The 20,822-nt window shown below is 51.7% G+C and overlaps 4 protein-coding genes across 4 annotated transcripts; 3 read left to right on the top strand and 1 right to left on the bottom strand.

The window, feature by feature from the left end:
- Positions 1 to 113: 113 nt before the first annotated feature.
- Positions 114 to 6,395, top strand: KRP23_8411 (HEAT repeat-containing protein 1; the record flags this gene model as incomplete). The annotated part of the gene is made up of 1 exon (XM_067893844.1): positions 114 to 6,395. One exon carries the CDS (start codon positions 114 to 116, stop codon positions 6,393 to 6,395), a length of 6,282 nt encoding a protein of 2,093 aa, XP_067743338.1.
- Positions 6,396 to 7,290: 895 nt separating this feature from the next.
- On the top strand, positions 7,291 to 8,390 carry KRP23_8410 (uncharacterized protein; the record flags this gene model as incomplete). Its single annotated transcript, XM_067893843.1, has 2 exons — positions 7,291 to 7,937; positions 8,069 to 8,390. The coding sequence occupies 2 exons, from the start codon at positions 7,291 to 7,293 to the stop codon at positions 8,388 to 8,390; spliced, it is 969 nt and encodes a 322-aa protein (XP_067743337.1).
- An 836-nt stretch (positions 8,391 to 9,226) lies between these two features.
- Positions 9,227 to 10,201, bottom strand: KRP23_8409 (Zinc transporter ZupT; the record flags this gene model as incomplete). Its single annotated transcript, XM_067893842.1, has 1 exon — positions 9,227 to 10,201. One exon carries the CDS (start codon positions 10,199 to 10,201, stop codon positions 9,227 to 9,229), a length of 975 nt encoding a protein of 324 aa, XP_067743336.1.
- Positions 10,202 to 12,858: 2,657 nt separating this feature from the next.
- On the top strand, positions 12,859 to 14,163 carry KRP23_8408 (uncharacterized protein; the record flags this gene model as incomplete). The annotated part of the gene is made up of 1 exon (XM_067893841.1): positions 12,859 to 14,163. The coding sequence occupies one exon, from the start codon at positions 12,859 to 12,861 to the stop codon at positions 14,161 to 14,163; it is 1,305 nt and encodes a 434-aa protein (XP_067743335.1).
- Between the last annotated feature and the right edge of the window lie 6,659 nt (positions 14,164 to 20,822).

Raw genomic sequence — 20,822 nt, 5'->3', positions numbered from 1 at the left:
CGTTGGCGCCAGTCATTCGGCCGTACAGAGCGATTGCCATACCGAGGACAAGTGGTTTGGGGCAGTATCAAAACAGGAACGGTTGGCTTCGGAACGACATTCACTCCGACACCATGGCCAGCGCCTTAGCGAGTCAGCTGCAGCAGCTCCGCGAGGCTGGCGCCGGCAGCAAGCGCCGTACCGACACGTTCCTGTACGACCAGCGCGAGGCGGCGCGTCTGGACGACGAGACGGTCTACAACTTGGCGTGGAATGGCCTGCTTGAGCTCAAGCAGTTGGACGCGCGCTTCGAGGAGCTGCTCGGGGACGCCGGTGTGGCCGCTCTCTTCAGCCGCCAGCGTATCCACTTCCGCCGCGCGCAGATCCTCAAGCAGGACGAGCTGGCGCTCAACGCGGCGCTTCAGAAGCTGCTGGACGCGCTCAGCGCGTACTTTTTGCTGGGCGCCGCGCACAAGGTGCTCGAGTTTCTCGTGCGCCGCTACGAGGTGCACCGCTACAATGTGGACGCCGTGATGGCCACCATCGTGGCTTTCCATGAGAGCTCCTGGTTCGTGCGCATGGCGCGCATCCTGCACATCCACAACACCCGGTGGGAGTTCCTGCTGGCTGTCAAGACCAACGGCACGCCGCTGCTGCGCTCGGCGCTCGTGCAGCGCGCCTCCGACGAGTCGTCAGTCATCGAATTCTTGTTTACGACCGCCACGCGCATCGGTACCAGCAACCCGAAGCTTACGTCGCTCTACACGCTCGTGGTGCTGCAAATGCTCGAGCAGGGCAAGGTGACGGAGCACATGCTGCGATGGCTAGTGCCGCACCTGCTCACGGCGCTCAAGAGCACAAGCTTCCCGGAGCTGCAGTCGTCCGCGTACATGATTGTCACAAAATTGGCGTCCAAGGCCACACTTACAGACAAGGTGGTGGACGCGCTCGTCAAGTCGCTGGTTAAGCACGCACAGTCTGGAGCACAGATGAACGCATTGCTGTGTGTCATTTTTTTGGCGCAGACCCAGCCGTCGTTCAAGTTGTCGAGCGGTGCGGGCACGTACTTGGTGCACATGGAGAACGCGGCGGACTTCCTGCGCGACGCTACTTCCAGCTACGAGTCGGCCAAGTTTGTGCAGCTGCTGACAGTCTTTTTGACGCAACACATGAAGTCCACGGATGATGACTACCTGCGTCTGCTGACGACGCTGATTGAGAGCGTTTCGGTGGTCGACGAGTTCACAGAAGAGCTGGTGGAGACGTTAGTTGAACAGGCTGAGGAACAGGATTTCTCGATGGACAGCGAGCGCGTGCAGGCTATTTCACATGTTCTGGTTGCGTTAAGCAGGAAGAACGCGTCTAAGGTGGACACGGTTGTGAACGGTCTACTTTCCCAGCAGAGTGGCAAGGCCGAGGAGGATGAGAAGCTGAACATGTTCCTCACCAAGACGTTTGAAAATGTCGCCAACTCGGCACACTTTGTGCCCTCTCACACAGACGCGAACACATCGCTCGCCTTGGCGTTGGACCACCCAACTGAACACATTCGATACCAGGCGTTGGTATCGCTAGCCAAGTTGAACGATACGAATCCAGAGGGTGCCGACAAGAACCAGGTGCTTACAAGCGGGGATGTACTTCTACGTCGCGTGTTGGATGATAGCAAGCGCATTGCCAAGTTCATGGTTACTAGTTCACTGGGTGATCTCTTGTTGAGCCTGAGCACCAAAAAGCGAATGCTCGATGCGATTGTTCAGGCGCTTCGCAAATGGTCAAGTCGCGGAGAACCATCGGTCGCGGAGGCTATTGCTGATTTTGCACTGAAGAATTTCAGAAAGACAGCGTCCTCGGACGTTGACGAGAAGCTGCTGACTGTGTTTGTTTCGCTTATTACGGATGGAAACGTGAACAAGAAGACTACAATTTCTGTTGACACAGCTTGGACGTGGATCTCTACGCTTGACCACCCCTTCGGCGCTAATGTTGCTAAGGCATCAAAGAAATCCAGCAAGACGATCAATGATATTGCGGAAAATTTCGGACACGCTCTCGCTGCTGATGTCCCGGGATTGCTGCCGTACTGCTTGGGCTGGTCACAGAAATCTGAGCTTATCGAGGAGCCTCTTACAGCTTTTCTAATTGAGGTTCTTTCGGCTGCTCGTGCTCAACTAGCATCTAAGAAGTCAAGATCGAAGAAGACGAAAGAGCAACAGGTGTCGCTGGACCAATCTTTCCGCTTTGTTCTGAAAAAGGAGTTTGCATCGGTGTGTGAGAAAAATGTTACTGATGTGCAAATTGAGCATGCCGTGCACGTTGCCTCGAAGCTGTCTGAGGTTTCATACGACGTGTTCGCTGTTTCTCGTGATGAGTTCGATGCATGCGTTTCGACGCTACTGCAGTCTCCGACCCCCATATTTATTCGTGTACAAGAGTGCCTGCTGAATCTGTTCTATGCGGGTCTGGAGACGGAACTTTTGCCAACAATGGCTCGATTGGTCACAGTGGCTGCTCCCACAAACAGCGTATTGAAGGTTCTGGCCAAGACGCGTGCGTTGGACATCATTTCTGCTGTTCTGGAGGGTTTCTCATATTCTGAATCCGACAAGGAGCTCAAGCCGCTTGTTCACGTTATTCCGGTCGTCATGGTGGCGCTCTCGGATCCCAGCAAGGCAGTGCGTCAATCAGCGATTTCCTGTCTGGACCGATGGTTCGTGTCGTGTGATGGCGCTGTACGTTCATCGAAGTCAGCGAACTTGAAGGTTCTTCTGAAGGCGACTGCGTTCTTTTTGAAGGCAAAGCAGGATATGCTCATGGATTCAAACTCGGTGATTGCTCTTTGCGGCACTTACAGTGGTCAAGGAGAAAGCTCTGTGTTCCACCAGTTGCTGATAAATTTTGTGTCGTCTGCAAGCAGTGATGAAGTGGGCATCGCGGTAAAGCTTATGGAGTTGCTGACTCCAGTGAAGGAAACCCAGCTCTGGTTGCAGTCTGTGGACTTCTTTCTGCAGGCGCTTGATGGTTGCTCAACATCTGGTGCTAACTACGCCACGACAAAGCTGCTGATCGATTTTATTGGTCATTATTTGGACCCGGATGTTGCAGTTATGACCACGAAGAAAGGAAAAACTGCGGTTTCTAAGGAATTCCTGGACGCTTTGCTGGCCGTCCTGTGCTCGGAAAAGAGCGCGGTTGCGCACCTGCGCAAGCTGCAAGTATTTGCGTTGACAAATCTGTCTCCCACATTCTACGAGGCTCTTGACGATGTGTCCCGCCACGTACTCGTTGATAAACTGCTTCGTTTGCTGATGGTTGCTGACGAAACTGTTGCCTCGAGACTAATCCAGTGCCTCAACACCTTGCCCATCAGCTTCAGCATTTTTGTGCGATTGTTGGAGGATACGCTTGCATCTACGGTGGAATTTTCGGCCCTGAGCTGCATTCTCGAGGTACTTGTTGTCAAGGTTGACAGCGCTTCAAGTACTGAGGAGGCCGATGCTGATATCAGGAAACTACTTACAAGCCTGGCGAACGTGTTGGCCTTGTTTTGCGACCCAAAGCACGAGAGTGTGGTTTCAGAGTACATTTTGCAGGTGCTGTTCAGTTGTTTGCGTCGCGTTTGTGAAGTCAGCTCATCATCGACCATCCAAACTAATGGACGGCCAGTGAAGACTGTGAAGCACGTGGTTGCGGACGTGAAGCCCGAACTTCTCGTTAAGCACACTCTTACGTGCTTGGGACGTACTTCATCCCCCCAGACGCGCAACGAGGCTGTGCTGTTTATCAGTTCGTTGGTGAATTTACACCCGGCTAGTGTCCTTACGTCGCTGGACAAAATCCTTGATTTCGTCAGTTCCGGATCGATTCGCAACGAGGACGAGTATTCTTTCTATGTGCTGGAGACGATTATCAAGGCGGTGGTGCCGCACATCATCGCAACGAAGAATCAGAAGGCAGGACCATTGATTACCCCGCAGCGATTTATTGGTCTTTTCGTGGGTGCGTTTACCCAGATTCCTAAGGGCAAGCGTGAAGCTTTGTTTGAGGTGGTTGTGAGATCTCTTGGAAGTGAGTTGCTGCCTTACTGCGCTGTTGCGCTGCTGCAGCACGCTGCTGTCGTGAAGGATATCGATGTTCAACGAGAGCGGATTCAGTTCGCTCACAACTTGTGCTTCACTTTTGATTGCTCTGAGCAAGTGTCGTCCCTCGTGATGGTCCTTCGTATGGCACGTGATTTGCTGCCTCATGTGGTTGAAGATGCAGATACTGATACGGACGAGATGGATGAAGACGAGGACGATGTGGAGTACGAGCGCTTCGTACTGGACGAACGGCTGGCAACTTCCAACACGCTGTCGCGTCAATTCAACAAGCTTTTGGTCAAGTTTGTCACCGCGCATTTGCGCGCGCGTGAGTTGCATCACAAGATCTTGAGCTACGAGAGTGAACGCGATCAGGCAGTCGAAGAAGAAGGTGATATGCTGCAGCACCAATACCTGATGCTGGCACAGCTCGATTTGTTGTACTTCCGTCGTGTTGCGCGAGAACAGTCACTGCACGACGATGAAAGTGGTTTCTGGACAACGTTGGCCGCTGAGTCGATTGAAATTCTAGGCGCTCTTCAGCAGCTCTTATCCACACCAGGTTTCGTAGCGGTCATCAGTGAGCTGCTGCACCACGACAACAGCCTGGTGCGCAAGAAGGCGATGCAGCTTTTCAACGAGCGTCTTCAAGAAGAGCGTGACTCGCTTTCGTCGGGTGAAGCTTTACTTTTTATTGACATGCTGGACGAGCTGGATTCCATCCTTCAGAATGCCGATAGCTCCGAAAACAGTGTCAACATCCAGACTGCGCTGCTTAGTGTCGACATTCTAGCACGCAACTTCGCTTCGGATCACACCAAGCGTTTCCAGCAGATCCTACCGACTGTTGTGAAGTACGTGGACCAAGACGTTGTGAATGCGCCTCCCATGACGCTGCACTTGTTCGGATGTGCTTTCGTGTGCCTTTCTTCTGTCTGCCGCGCGATCGGGCCGGTTGTTTTCCCCCTTCTGCCGAAGTTCTTCCCGCGACTGCTGAGTGGAATTGAATACTGCTCGTCGACCAGTGCGGTTAGTGGCTCGAAGGCGGTTCTCCAGTGCCTGTTGGCGTCTTTGGAGGTGTTTACCAGCAAGATCCCGCAGTTCCTGGGGCCATACCTGCCTTCTGTCATCCGTGCTCTCCTCACACCGGCGGTTCTGTCAACTGCGCCTTCGAACGCGGAAGTATTGTTGTCTGTGGACTGCTGCTTCCTGAACTTGTGCAACCACGTGGAGTTGCGCCAACTTCTCCCTAACCTGGTTGGCGCGTACGAGCATGTGCTGACTCTGCAGAGCGATACCAGTGTGATGCGGTTGTTCTCGGTTGTGGGTACGGTCGTAAATGATCTGGATTTGCCGGCGATTCGGAAGCACTTGCCTTCGTTTGCGCGCTTTTTCGTGACGGCTCTGGATGCTCGTCGCGTGCACGCATCGAAGCTTCAAAACCTGGATGCAGTCGAGGATGAAGTCTTGGACTGCCTTGTTCAATTCATCCTCAAGTTGAGCGAGAAACAGCTGAAGCCTTTGTTCCTGAAGCTGGCTGAGTGGGCACAAACTCGTGTGGCTTCGTCCGGGAAGACTGGTGATATTTCGCGCAGGATTGCTTTCTTCAAGCTGGTTGTTAAGCTTTCGGAACGCCTGCGTGGCATCTTCGTCCCTTACTACGCGCACGTGCTGGAATTCTTGACGTCGGCGCTTCGTGAGAGCCGCAAGGTGCTGATGCAGAAGCCGCCGCGGTCCTCTGAAGACAGCGAGAGCGAGGACGATGACGATTTCTTCGCTAATGAAGATGAGCCGCCAGCTAAGAAGGCGAAGTTGGGAGCTTCGGCCACGGTCGATGTGAAGACCGAGCGTGAGCGCAACACCCTGCTGCTAACTACCGTGGTGCGCGCGTTGGACGGCTGTTTCGTGCATGACAATGATGGCTTTATCGAGAAGGACCGCTTCGACGTTGTGCTGACGCCGTTGGTGGATGTGCTGGACGTTCTGCAGTACGACACCTCGATGCGCGAGTTCGTGCTTGAGACCGTGGCGCCGTGCCTCGCAAACCTGGCATGGGCCGCTAAGAGCGACCTTCTGTGGAAGCCACTGCATTATGCGGTGCTCATGAAGTCTCGTGGAGATTGCGCCCCGGTGCGTCTTGCGGCTCTAGTGACAGTGGAGAAGTGCTACCAGGTGATTGGTGACGAGTTCCTGGCCATGCTGCCCGAGAGTATTCCGTTCCTGGCGGAGCTGATGGAGGACACGAACGGCGAGGTGGAGAAGACGTGCCACCGCGTGATCAAACAGATTGAAGACATCTCGGGCGAGTCCTTGGACCAGTACCTCACAAATTAAGCTGCCAAGCACAGGTAATAGATAGGATAGCCACACTATGTAGAGAGACTCAAGCTTTCAGGCGGCGCAAACCTCAGCGTCAGCTGTGCTTCACTGACTCATCTTACGGTCCGACCGCCAACGCAAGACCGTTTTTGCATTTCATAACGCGTAATAAGATGTAGATGATACACTTCCATCAGATAAGTTGCCAGGCTTGTTGTCGTTTTCGGCACGCGCGTGTTGGATCCGGTGAAAAATCAATGACCAACTCGGACGGTTTTCCTTGAATCGGCATGTTGCTGCTGCGCCGAGGCTCCTAGGTTTCTCCAAAATGACCGAGGTGGTGGAGTCCCTGTACAACTGCGAATGTAGTCTGTAGAAGCGTTCGCCTACTAGTGGGGCCCAAGTTTCAGCTTGGGCTCGGTAGGTGAGGATGCAGTGTAGCGCGACTCGAGCGTAGTCACCATAACTGCTACAAATACAGCGTTGCAAGTTGCAGAGTACCTTTGTATCATACCAGGAAAGAACATAAGGTGTCTGTTGCGAGTGGGCGTGGACATACATATCGACAGGGTGGAACTCCTGGACGTCAAGGAGAGCATGCCGTAGGTGTGAATGCCGCAACAGACACCGCAGCTGGCAGGTTAAACTTCTTGAACGAGAAGAGATGTGATTCTGCCGAGCTTGTCCGTCAGTTTCTTCCTGAAGAATCGTGCTGGAGTTCATCAACGCTGTAGCATTTCTGGACCATCGTCGAAGACGTCGTCCTAGATGCTATCGAGATCGGCGACGGTGTCAGTTCGTATTCGATACTTTATCGAGTAGGCATCTTTAGAAACTGAAAGATAATCTTTAGTTTCCCAAACGTACTTAGTCGTGGTTCTAGGAATAAAACCATTTTTGCGTCAGAATAATGAAGCATGCTCGTTGCAACGAGCCCCGCGACTATGACTCCCGTCAGCAGAAGCGTCTGAAGGAGGCGACGTTTCCACACTCGATCCAAGCCCTCCCTCATATTCTGAAACACATCGACATGTTCGCCATGACTGTCGAAGAAGCAGCCGTGGAAGCCGCTGCCACCAACGACATCGAGTGGCTGGAGAGACTCCTGGCCCGAATTGACATTGACGATGACAGAGATGAAATTGGGTGCAAGGCCACTGATATCGCAGCTGCTCACGGCTACAACGACGTGATCAAAACTATAGATAGATGGTGGGTTGGTGCAGGTTATGAGCCTACTTTCCTATGCCAGCGGGCTCTGTTCAACGCAGTGGCAGGGGGCCACCAGGAGACGGTCAGAGTCCTGCTTTCGGATTGGTACGTGATGGAGCTGTACGAGGCGCACTTTGAAGGGGATGATCCAGAACAAACGTACGATTTTGACATGGTGGAGGCGTTGGAGCTCGCGGTGAACAACAAGGACGATAAGATTATTTGGGTGTTGTGCGAGCTGAACGACTGTCCAGGAAAAATATTCAAGTGGGCAGCAGAGCATGACGATTTCCAGGTGTTCCACGGAGTATTTCATTTCCACTACCTCGACGATATGGATAATCTGTACGCAGCGTTGCTGATTGCGGCTTCTCGGACATCGTCAAGCTCGTGATCGATCGGGGCGGGGCGGAGATGCTTGACTTTGCTGACGACTATGCCACTTTGGCTTGTCCGCTTGTTACTGCAATTGAAAGTGGGAGACGGGAAATGATCGACTTCTTGTACGCGCACGACTGTGGACACAAGGATGAATCCTTTGGCTCGGCGTTCTGCGCTGCCGCTGCTTCTGGACCAATGGAGGTGCTCAAACTATTTTACGACAAGGAACATTTCGATGCTTCAACCCTTGAGGGTGCATTTGCATCTGCGGCGCGGACGAGCCAACTCGAGATCATGAAGTTCCTGCAGTCAAAACAGGACTTCAGTAGTAGCGCCATCAACAAGGCGTTTGTGGCAGCGGCGTGCTTCGGCCAAACGGAGGCAGCGAAGTACCTATGTAGCATTGAAGGGCATTAAACTTCTCCATCTTCTCTCGATAAAGCGTTCGAAGGTGCAGCTAGTGGTTGCCATATCAATATGCTGCAATACGTCGATGGCAAAGGGAACTTTTCGCGTAAAGTGGTGAGCAAGGCTTTTGAGCGCGCAATCACAGATGTAGGACTTCTGAGTGAAACTCGCAATGATCAAGCTCGTGTCTTGAAGTTTTTGCACAGCAAGGGCAGCGTATACCCCGAGGTGATCAGCGAGTTTTTCCCAGAAGCCGCGCGCTCCTGTGACGTCGATGTCGTAAAGTTGGTGTACTCGATGGGATCGATCTCATCGGAATCTGTTCAAAGCGCATTTCAGAATGCTGCTAAAGGGAATTGCGTCGAAGTCGTGGAGTTTCTCTACACAACTGGTAGCGTACCTCAGAAGGCAGGCGAGGACATGTTTCTCGACGCTGTGGATCGTCACGATCTCTACACCATGGAGTGTTTGTTCAGTTGCGGTTGTACTACCCAGGTCATACTCGAGGCGGCTTTGCAGAAGCATTTCTCGAGTAGCACTCTTCCTCATCGAGTGCTACTGTTTTTGAAGCAAAAGCAGCAAACACGGAGGGATTAACGCGCTCAATCTGCCGATGGAAAGCTCTATGCAAGAACTTCTTTGTGCATCACGGTAATGGCCACCCTGAGATGGAGCTTGACGACAAAGAACACGGCTATACGCGTACCAACAGAGGAATGCATTAGACAATGGGTTTAGAAGTTACATGTAATATGCATTGCTCTTTCTTTCGCTAGTGTAAGTCTAGCACGACTGTATATCTTCACTCTACACAGCCTCACAGCCTGCGTATAAAGTGTTCCTTCTTACACGCCGGCGTAGCCGAACAACGTCAGGCTGGAAACCATAATGAACATGCCAGCGAACATGCCCAACGAAACAAGGTACGTCTTCTCCTTAGCGAACTTGTACGACGTGGGGATCAGCTCCTTCACACAAATGCACACCATGATGCCACACACAATGCCGAACAGGACGCCCTCCGAGACCGGGTCCATACCGTCACCAATCGCCAGCCATGCAATAAGTCCGCCGATCGGCTCAGCACCCGCAGAAATCGCGCACCACATGATTCCACGCCAACGGGAACCGGTTGCGAAGTAAATGGGGGCAGCGACGGCGATACCTTCCGGGATGTTGTGAAGGCCGATACCGACAGCGAGCGAGACTCCAACAGAGGAGTTTTCGATGGCACCAACGTACGTGGCGATTCCCTCAGGCAAGTTGTGGATTCCAATAGCAAGCGCGCTAAGCACACCCATGCGCTGCAAGGCACGCTTGGCATTCTCGTCAATTTTCTTCTGATAAGTGGTTAGCTGAGGGGTTTGAGACTCCAGATACTCAGCCGGGGTGCTGCCATTCTTCATGCTGCTTTCGAAATGGCGGATCGATTCGCGGACGTCTTCCAAATTGGAGATATCCGTCACCTCGTGCTCAGGTGCGATCTCGTGCACAATCATATCGATGAAGTAGATGAGTGCGATACCAATTGCGAAACACGCCGTAGCCGAAAGCCAGCCGTGTCCAGTTGCCGTCTCCTCTGTCATGTCGTCGGTTTTAAGGCCCTCCGTCAGCAGATGCACCGACTCGCCGAAGATTTCCACCAGCGAAATGAACAGCATCACTCCGGACGAGATGCTAAGAGCGACAGCCAAACTCACCGGGTTGGCCAGGTATACGAGGCGCTCACTGAAGACGACCATTCCACCCAGAATGGTGGCAGCTCCAGCAGCGATATTAAGCGCGAACGCGACAGCGACGGCGTGTCCTGTTTGAACCATGGCTGTGAAGAGATGGCACTCGGCACTTGGAGGAGATTTTGTAAATGACAGTCTCAGCCGTGCCGCCGAAAGACCATTTCAACAATTTGCAAACTGTGTACATGTCCATGTATCTCGAACGGGAAAATGAACATGAATGAATTGGCACCTCAGTGTCGGTAAAGAGTCTGCAGATCTGGTGGGGGCAGAGTCATCAAATTACAACGTCGAGTGGAGATTAATTAATACGAGAAGCACCGCGATCCTCGGGCACAAAATGGCCAAGGAGCAACATAGAATCTGCTCGTGATCTGGCTACACATGTACCGATACTAGCCGGACTGGCACTGGCTGCCAGCCAGTGCCAGTCCGGGCCAGTGGCTTGTGTACTGCCGATCCCAGGCGCTCTCATTGGAGCAAGGCACCCCGCCTCGAGCATAGAATGGTGTCATTGGCCCTCGAGTTTCCTTTTGCACGCGCCAATTGAAATCGGCTGGACGAGACTTTATACTGAGTTCAGGCAGAAAAATGCAACAAGATCAGTCGGGTGCTGTGATTTCTTCTAAAGCACATGTGTACATGTACCTCCCGCCGCCACCGGAGTGTGCAGTCTGACCGGTACATGTACGGTGAAAGGCCTGGCCCAGACTAAATACCCAGGCATTGGAGTTCGGGGTCAAATGTTGGCACAGTATCGACATGTAATACATGCATTGTGTATTATTATAACCGCTCTATCACAAACAACGCTGTGATCCGAATATCGTCGTCGGTTTGGATTTATTATGATTTTTTGATTAGCTATGCAACTGCACTCTATCATATTGCCACTTTCAAACAATCTTCGTACGGTATTTGCCAATCCCATGCCATGCCATGCCATGCCGGGCATGGCATGATTAAGAAAGTAGCTTGCGTGCCACGGTGCCACAATTCCCCCCCCCGGAAAGATGTAAAAACGAGATAAGTTTGGACAAAATGCACCGTGGGCAGCACTTTCTTGACAGCTAATCTGGCAGAGTGGGGGATGCGCGCAAGATTAAAGTACAACTTGAATCTACGCAAAATTTCCGTGTGAGAGTGATCAATCGCATTTCGGTAAGGCAGTGAACCCCAAAGTACTTGGCTGTACTATTGTCGAACGTAGCCCGAGTGAGATGCATTAATACTTAGCATGTACCCAAAAGCATTGGGGAATTGACTTGGGTGACTTCGTCGAGCAATAAATATAAGCACAATTTACTGTTTCCTGCTCATTTATGCACAACCTATCCGAATCGCTTCACTACATGTATCAGTACATGATGTACTGGTACATGCAGTGAAGCGATTCGGGTGTTCTACATCGGTATGAATCCAGATTATGAACGCATGACACTTTTCATTTGTACATGTAGTTGCAGCACGGCAACAACCGTCTCTCAACGCTTCACTCAATCGATAGGTCGACTCAATCGGCACCCTGGGGTAGATTTCGAGCTAAGCTTACCAGTTACCTCGGGAAAAAATCCTCTCTTTGGAGACCTTACCAGGCTAGCATTAGAGAAGGACGTCTATGACTAATTAGAACCGTTCGTGCTGGTGCCACTACGTTGTGTACCAGATTATAGTGCTGCGTCCATGCATGATTTTTTGACCAAGCCGCGCTCCGCACTTATAATAGCTACTGTCACCAATTGATGGTGGCAAAGTATGTACTTTTGTATGGTCCGCTGACATTTATTATCTCTAGCGGCTGAAAGGACCATCATGAGCGTTTCCGGTGCCAAAAGCAAATCAAACCAGTGGCGGCCTCATGAAGCCCCCGACATCGATCGGGTCCTGCATCGACAAGTCTCGCATTGGGGTTAACAGGTCGCCACGTGAATCGCCCAACTTGTCTACAGTAACTTTTCCGACGGCGAACGGCAAAGCACTCCAACGATCATCCAGCATTTTTCTGTTCGATTTTTGCGGGCAAGAATGCGCTCCTGTGACAGAAGCTCTGTTGGGACGAACACCGTACACATGCAAATGGGGTGAAACCTGGACAAGAGCGCAATCTTGCGTGGTGCCTTGCTCCAATGAGAATACATGTCTGTACTGTGTACATGTACCGGGAATGCGGCTGCGTTAGTGTAATAAAGCCGGCATTGCGAGCCTGTCCGTCGACCAGATCTACCCGTGTCACTGACAGTGTCACTGGGCGTCAGTGACAGAGCAGATAGCCATGACTTCCTGTCTGTGTTAGTGACAGTGCCAGTGTACATGCACGATTTGAGCCGGGTACTATTTTCTTGGCAGACGGAACTCCGCCATCCTCTGCAAGCTTTCGTTGATGTCTTGTCAAACTAGTGAACGACACGCGCTGTCCAGCTAATTGTACATGTAACTACATGTAGGTTTCTGAAGCAGACCGTTTATTTTTTTAAAAATATGAGTTTCAGAGTGTGGTTGGGGGAATAACTTTCACACATCCCATCTCACGATCAGGGGCGCGTGCCTTCGGCTCACGGGTGCGCCGTTGAAAAATGAATTGGTTGTAGATGAACTGTACATGTAGATGAACTTGGAACCCAGTGCTTTTCTAGTCTGATCTGATTGCGGGGGACGTCCAATGCAGGAGCTTCAGTGGCGCTCCACGGGCCGTTGGGCCCTGTTTCATTTCACCGCACTACACTTTTCGCCTTCTCGGTCTCATGTGGCACTCCACTTTGCTCCTCATCCTCTTTGCGTGCGTCTGCGCGGCGCAGACTTCCACGGAGTCTGTACGAGTCTTGAGAGGTACTGTTCTAGACTCGTCGTCGAGTGACAGCGACCTGGATTCGGCCAGCGGCAGCGACTTGGATTCGACAAGCGACAGCGATGCGGACTCTTCTAGCGGCAGCACAAGCGATATCTACAACGTCTGCCCAGTTGTCGTCAATTTCTCGGAAGAGCAAGATGATCTCTCCGATGAAGAACTCAAGGCCAACGCCGCTGACGCAGCCATGTCTGCCTACCTCCTCAGTCACCCCAACAATACCCTGTGGGACTACTTCAAGATCGAGAGGAAGCAGAAGAGGGATATGAACAGCAAGCTGCCGTGGAAGGATCGGTTGAAGAATGCGATCAAGGACGTCGTCGACTTCACGGCTGACACGCTCATCACTATCGCGAAGACCATCGCCAGTGCGGTCGAATGGATCCTCAACACCATCCGCGACCCGCTCGTTGGTATCAAGCAGATCACTAGTTTCTTCAAGGAGTTCGGCAAGAACATCAAGTCACTCTGGGGGCTGATGAAGGAAGACCCGAAAGAGACGGCCGAGAATATGGCCGGTGGTTTGCTGCTGCACATTACCCACCACCCCGCCGAGTTCACTGGCGAGACCGTGCTCATGATCAGTGCCGGTTTCGGGGTGATCGGTGGCCTAATGGCTGGTGTGGAGGCCGTCTTCGGTACGATGAGCAATGCCATCTCCAACGTGTTGCTGTCCGTGCTGATGTTCATCCACGCCATCGATGACCCGATCTACATCGTCACTCCTCTCGTCACGTCCATTGTCAACACGGCCGACACCATTGCGAACGGCAACAGCACCACTAATGTCACCACACTTACACAGGATGCGATCAAACCGTTGAAAGCGTGTAAGATTCCCAAAGAGTACCGCCCGGTCTTCTCATCGCGTGATCTGTGTCTGAGCACGCCATCGGAAGTTCGTCAACTCCTCTTCGGGAGCACCAAGCGTTCGATCAAGATGACCAAGGAGGAGCGGGTTGGTGCCTACAACCGTTTCCACGACTTCGTGTGCTGCTACCTGCAGGACCAGTCGTTTGAGGTGAACGCTCCGAAGGTTGACGCGACAGCTTTCGAGTCCGAGCTCGTTGCAACGCCCGTGAAGATGACCAACTGCTCGCAACGTCTCGGTAACTACAGCGAAGCCACCGTGTGGACGTCGTCTGTTAGCCTCGAGGGATCCACGAGCCTTGTCGACGACAGCGCAAGCGATGAGGAATAGACAAACCATAGACCACCGCAGTGCACAGTAGCGTTTGCGCTTTATAGACCACTGCTGAATTTATCGTGAACAGTATTTTTGCTTGCAGCACTTCTTTTGAGTTATTCGGATGGCATTACCGCAACCATAAGTGACTGGAAATATACATGTAGCAACTTTAAGCTTAACCCATTATTCCCGAAGGGCATCCTATATGGTACGTAGCCTACAAAGTCCGAAAGGGTTAATGCCTGATCCGGCTATCACCATGCAACCCTCCCCACCTCCAGATAAGCACACGCCGACACTAGTAAACTTTTCTGCTTACGTCTTCTCTTGAAGCAAACTTGGACGGTGCGCAGTCTCGTCATGCAGGTCGCGTGACGTGACATCCGTTGAGCAGCTCTCGAGTCGACGCAGCATTCTCCTCAAGTCTTACGCCCGCACAGAGAGGTCCGCCAAGTATAGCATTTTTGGATGTGGCGGGGAGCTCCTCAGCAGCGAACAACGGGCTGTCGGGACTCCTCCAGCGACCTTCTTCTTCCCCCTCCTCCTCCTGGCCCCCGCGGAGGACGGCGCTTGTGCGCTGGAGCTTTAGAGACGGGACGAGTGCGCTTGATACAGCGAAATGAAAAGTGAGAGTTTGCTGAAGCAGTGAAGACCCAGCAACAGCACCTTCGAGAACACCGTCTAATTGGATGCAAACGCTGGGTTCATGAGAGCAATGTTGAAGTGCGCACAGCGATGCGTGCGGCCAGCAATGGCTAGACAGCAATGATTAGACTAGGAGAGTTGCACGGACTGACCGTCCCATGTCTGGACCGGAGCAGGACCAGCTCCCCTCGTTAGTGGTTTACACTTCCGTACACTGTGAAATATACGAAAGTTCATCAAACAATAGCCGACATTTACGGTCACCTCTGGATTTCAGACTTGTCGTACCCGGGGTTAAAGTAACCCTTCCAGCAAACTTAACCGAGTTAAAGCAACCCTAACAGTAGCAATTTTATACTTTGTGAACCCTACCCCCTGTTGGAGGACGGGTGTCATGGCGCTCAGCATTTTGAGACTCAGGCCTAGCGCAGAGGAAACAGTGCTACTACGTGAATACTTAAACCTGCAATTAGGCTCACTGGGTAGCCTTACATAGACTGTTCCAGTCTATGAGACGTAAAGCGAGTGTACAGTATAACGTGTACGAAACCATAATCATGAACTATGGCTTGCCACTGTGATTTAGTTGACCTACTCCCCCTCCGTAGAGTTAAAGTTGCGGTAACGATCTCCGAGTTATTCTTTGAAATTTATAAGCATACCTGGGCGGGTGCGTTCCTCGGGGAACGTACTACTACAATAGTTATTACGATGAAGATGATGAAAACACTGGCTTGCGTTGTCTCTAAGCTCATAAGAACATGTTTTGGCTCCTACTGCTTCGGTTTATTTTTGTTTCAGCTTGATGTGGTAGACACAGCCTTGTGTACTAGTGGTCGCAGTTCATACTATATCAATGATATGATATGGATGAATAACAACGTCTCTCCGACCAAACTTCATTTTAGTATGGTGCATATTAGCCAATGAGACTGTTCTTGAATTCGTTTTGGCAAATCAAAACCATATCTATAGTTTTTGGCGAATCAAATCACGTTACCGATTAAATTTTATCCAATAAAAACACGATTGTACGTTGCAGTCGGAAGCTGAGCGATTCCGACATATCTGGTCGGAGCTGACGCCCAGATATGTGTATCGTGATACAAGCGAGAGGTGTACCACGTATTACTCGCATATTTGCCAACTCTCCGACCAAGAATAATGAGCCTGGACAACTTGAAGCCCGCAAACACCAAGTGCGCCCGCACGACGGCCATAAAGGCGTTCAATCGCTTCCTCTCCGCCGAGAGCACGAGCATAGAGCATGTCAAGGCTTTGATCGTTGCCGACCCAAGCCGCGCTAGGGGGGGGGGGGCATCCTAATGACTCTGATGGACAAGTTTGGTGTGTATCTGGCATTCCATGCAGGAGCAAGGGGGTTGCACTTGTCGCGCCACTCCGTCGCGCAATATTTCCGCCAAGCGAAGTACTGGCTCCTCGGCAAGTACCCTGTTCAAGGTGGAGCTGTGGCCCAGCAGCTGCTCAGCTTGGGGCGTACCCTTCAACAGCACTGCATCAAACGCGAGAGCGGTGGGTTCGCCAAGAAAGCGGCTGCATGCACGAACGATGATCTCAAGAAGATGACAAGATATCTGTATTCAACGGCCTGTTGTGCATCGGACTACCAAGATGCAGCACTGCTGTGTCTCTTGTGGTATCTCTTCGGGCGCCCTTCGGACCTGACCTTCGCCCGGAAGCAGCAGCTCACCATCGGTGCTGGTGGCATGTTCTTTGTCCGCTTCATCCGCATGAAGACGTCAGATGAGCAGACGCTGTCGCTCTTTCCTGACGAAGACTTCATGACTTGCCCGCTGCTGGCGCTCGCTCTGGCCTTGATCACGCAGGAGTCGCCGTGCGCAGCGCTGCTCAATACCTTGCCAGTGCAGTCGAAGGACGTCCCTGTTGAGCTCACCGACTCGATCCCATTGCTGGACCTGCTTGAAGACAGCGGCGCCCTAGATTCTTCTCAGACGTCGAAGAGAAGCACCACCGTTTACACGACACCGACAGTCGGGGTTCACGCTCTTGTCAACCGCTTGCTCGATCGCGTTGTTGGCCCAGCTGGAGTCGAAGAGCCGCTGACCTCTCATTCGTTCCGACGTGGCGGTGCGCAGCATACGAACGCGAGCTCAGAGTTGACGGCGCAGTGGATATTCGACCGCGGAGCCTGACGACCAACAAAGCCTTCGCATACGTCTTCAATACTCCAAAATAAGATCATCAAGTGGCCAAGGTGCTGAGCGGGATGGAACCAAAGCAAGCCTCTGTTCTTCCGTCGCTGGGTGTCTTCGACTCGGCTACACAAGAGGATATTCGAGACATTAGCCGCAAGCTCTTCAATGCAAGTCATTCACTGGGTAACAAGGCCTTCAATGTCTGCGCTGCTGTAAGAGCTGTGCTGACAGCAACTATCTTCCTTCACTACCCGTCGTTGATGAATCCCAACGCGCAGGCTCCTGCAACGAAGACGATCCAGCGCTGTGCTGTAGCCTCTGGTGTGACGACGACGAGCCAGCGCTGTGCTGTAGCCTCTGGTGTGACGACGACGAGCCTGCTTGCCTGGTCACAGCAACTCACGAGGTCGATAGCTCAAGCCAACACCACCTCAGAAGAAGCTGCAAGCACCAAAACTGAAGCAAAAACATCAATACATGATGATCAAGCCAAGCGACCAAGAGATAAAGATGAAAGCGTACCTGTGAAGCGCCGACGCTGCTCGAAGACGATACCACTTATAGACACCTGGTTCGCATGATACACTGCCGTTCCGCGCGGATGGCTAAGCACGAACAAGCACAAGAAATCAGACGCCAAGCAGATTGTTGCCTTCATGAAGCTCTTCATCGAAGACGGATACACGCTCGACGAGTCATCGCCCAGCTACAAGGATAACGTTCGCCATCTCGGAGAGTTAGCGCCAAGCAAAGTCACTGCGTACCTAGGCGCGCGAGGCGTCCTGTCAAAGGGATCCAACGCTGTACTCAAGGCGCTTCGGCGGCTGCATCGCGAGGGAAGTCTTAACGACCTCATCAACCCCTATCATCAGCGTCTTGTCATCGACAGAATTGTAGACCCTGCACCTATTCATCGACAAGGCACACTCAAGCTGCTCCCGTAACGCAATACGATCCCCTTTCCCGCGTCCTTGCAGTTGGTGCTTGCATTGATGTTAGGTCTGCAGCAGTCATTCGAGCATAGAACATTTACCGATGGGTGGAATCGAACCACCTTCTTCCCTTTCGGGAGCTCTTCCATTGAGCAACATCGGTGGAGGTTAAACAACAACATCGCTGAAGTACTCGTCTGAAGTACTCGACGGGGAATTAACGGTGATCCACAGTTCTTCGTGGCCGCGACAACCCTCTAAGGTGACCGATGCTCGGTTCACCTCCCTCAATTCTCAATCAAACACTGAGCTCGCATGGCAAAATGGCGCAGCAAAATGGCACGTACGCCACTCATTTACGAGGCGTAATTATATCTGCCACCTATCAATGAGCCAATCATTTGAGAGGATGTTTTTACGAAACCTCCACAACCCGGTGCGATATAAAGTTTTGCAATACGCCGGATGCTGGTCGGAGTTGTACTAACGGTCGGAGTCGTGACGATATGGAGGATGAGAGCAAGTTGGAAGCGCTGGTTTCCAAATCGGAACAGAAGGAGGCGGAGCTGACTAACCGCGCTCGAGAACTGTAACAGGAACGTTTGAATTTGAATCGACTAGGTGAAGATCAAAGGCAGAAACACCATCGCTTGGATGCGCAATGATACATGGTGTATGGTGAAGAAAATCACCGCCGCGAGACATTGATCAAGGACTAACAAGAGCGTAACGCCTGGATTGATATGTATCAAACAAAATTAACGAACAGACTGATACTCTTGTACAGTATCCATCCCTGTTTCAGATTGGATTCAAAAGTCGGCACAAGCAGAAAGCGACACAGCAACCACAACGTTCGCTTACAATCAAATCAAGGTAGATGTAGCATCCCTTCGCCACGAAATCAAGGCTGAGCATCACAAGATGGAGCAGTTGCAACAGGAAAAAGCGCTTATGTGATTGCAACTGAACTCGCTCAAATCATGCTGTAACACCAAGCACAAAATCGATGACTTTGTGGCAAGGTGCCTACAGAAATCTTGAATCACCTCTAATTCGGATCACTCGACTCCTAGAATGAGGGTCAGGCATGTGTGCACCCTCCTGTGATCCCTTGGCTTGGGTTCTCCCTAAGGCTACGCTGTGGGGCTCAGACAGATGTCGGCCACGCCAGCTGCCTCTGATCCCAGTGAATTCCAGATACAGCAGGAGTTGAAGCTTGACCTTGATCGGCTTGATCCTTGACAGCACATACCGTATCTTCACCTCAAATACCCCGGGGTTTTCTTCGTATACAAACACTCCACTTTCACGCAAACTCTGTCCTCTTCTTTCCCGACTTTGGACCTGGTCTTGACGGTTTCTCCTTTTCCTCGTACGGTTCCGGCATAAAACCGGGATACTCCACTTTCACTTCTTCTCTTCACGACCTGGAGTATGGGATGGCTTGACGAGTTCTTGGTCTGGGATATACCTGTTGTAATTCAGTGCACTCGCGTCACGCTAGGACTTCCGCGCGGCACGCCTTGTTCAGGCGAGAAAGATAAGACTGAGAACCACTATCCCGGGAACTGGCACCATGAATACAGCAACCCCGAAAACCACTATTCCGTGATATTGCTCTGCTGAAACTTCAGGGAAAATTGCCTTTCTCCCGAAATCGAAAGCGCCGCCAGGAGGACCGCTGAAACAGAAGACCCGCGTGTTAGAATACGATATAACGAAGTTGTCCACACTTGGACACACCACTTTGCTAACTGGAGTTGAATTTATTGGGTTGATCACCTTTCACCCGCTTACCATCTGCTCCACAAGTGAAACAGTGTTTCTCGAGGTTGATCAAGTCTAGCTGGCGGTCTACGTGGCAATTTGAATTCTGATTGAAAGTGACCCACGCAAATGCAAAAACCTACTGAGCTAAGGGGCAAGCTTCCACTGTCTCGGGCTACATCTTGACTTTGGGTGAGCGATGGATGCGAATAGGCTGACTTGAATAAAATGGTGACCTATAATTGGCCAGAATTGGGTTGAATCTCCGGGGCCTTCCAGCGTGTACGGATCCGGGTAGTTATTGGCTAAATGGCTCCGAAGGGTTATACTCAGTCAGCGTGCCACGACTAATTTGTACCCAGGCCGAACTTCGGAGGCGTCATTTCAAGATTTTAGCGACCCTTCACGGTGGCGGCTACCGGATATCCATGAAAAGATTTTACTCAAAGCTAGGTTCCGGGATACTCCCGTAACTGGGATTTAAACCTGGGATCCAAGCACACGATCTGGGATCCAAAACGTCAGTGATGTAATATTTGATTATTTTGTCAGATACAACTATTGCAAGACTAGCAAAGGATGCCTTTATAGTCAAGGAGGTGAGCATGATCGACGGCAACGACGGGATCTGGCGATAGAAAGCTTTCACAGCATTTGCGCGCACTCGAAACCGGATCTGCCACGATGGAAAATTGCTTATTGTGAATCACCCAGCGTTCGTGCGAGTTTGAGATTGTGGATGTATATTCCTGTTGGAAGTGAGTCTGCGGCGACGACCAACACGTCCACTGACACCGCCATAATTAAGGACATTTGCTGACTCGACTGTGGCTATGGTAGTACAAGACGTAAACTAGCACATTCGTAAAAACCCTTCGCGTTGTCGTTGAGTGTGTTTTCTTTTTTGGCTCCAGGCACAACCGAATCCGATGTGCCCGCCTGATCAGGCGCTGTAACTCTTCTTCGTTGCCGTTGTCTACTGACCAGTGGTGTCTGCAAGCTTCTTCCATAACAACTCGATAATCGCCTTTCGCTGCAGAGAAAATAACTCCATTGGTTCGTCGCACTGCGGGTCCTATATGAATATCGTTGACTGCAATTTCTGATCCATCACGTTTGCCTTTTTCTCCTCCGCTGCGACGAAGCG

Source organism: Phytophthora ramorum (genome assembly GCF_020800215.1).
Source record: "Phytophthora ramorum isolate Pr-102 chromosome Unknown Phyram_PR-102_s0007, whole genome shotgun sequence".
In the NCBI taxonomy this organism is placed as follows: domain Eukaryota; phylum Oomycota; class Peronosporomycetes; order Peronosporales; family Peronosporaceae; genus Phytophthora; species Phytophthora ramorum.
Note: the sequence above shows the minus strand (reverse complement) of the source record. Positions and strands in the feature narration are given on the sequence as shown.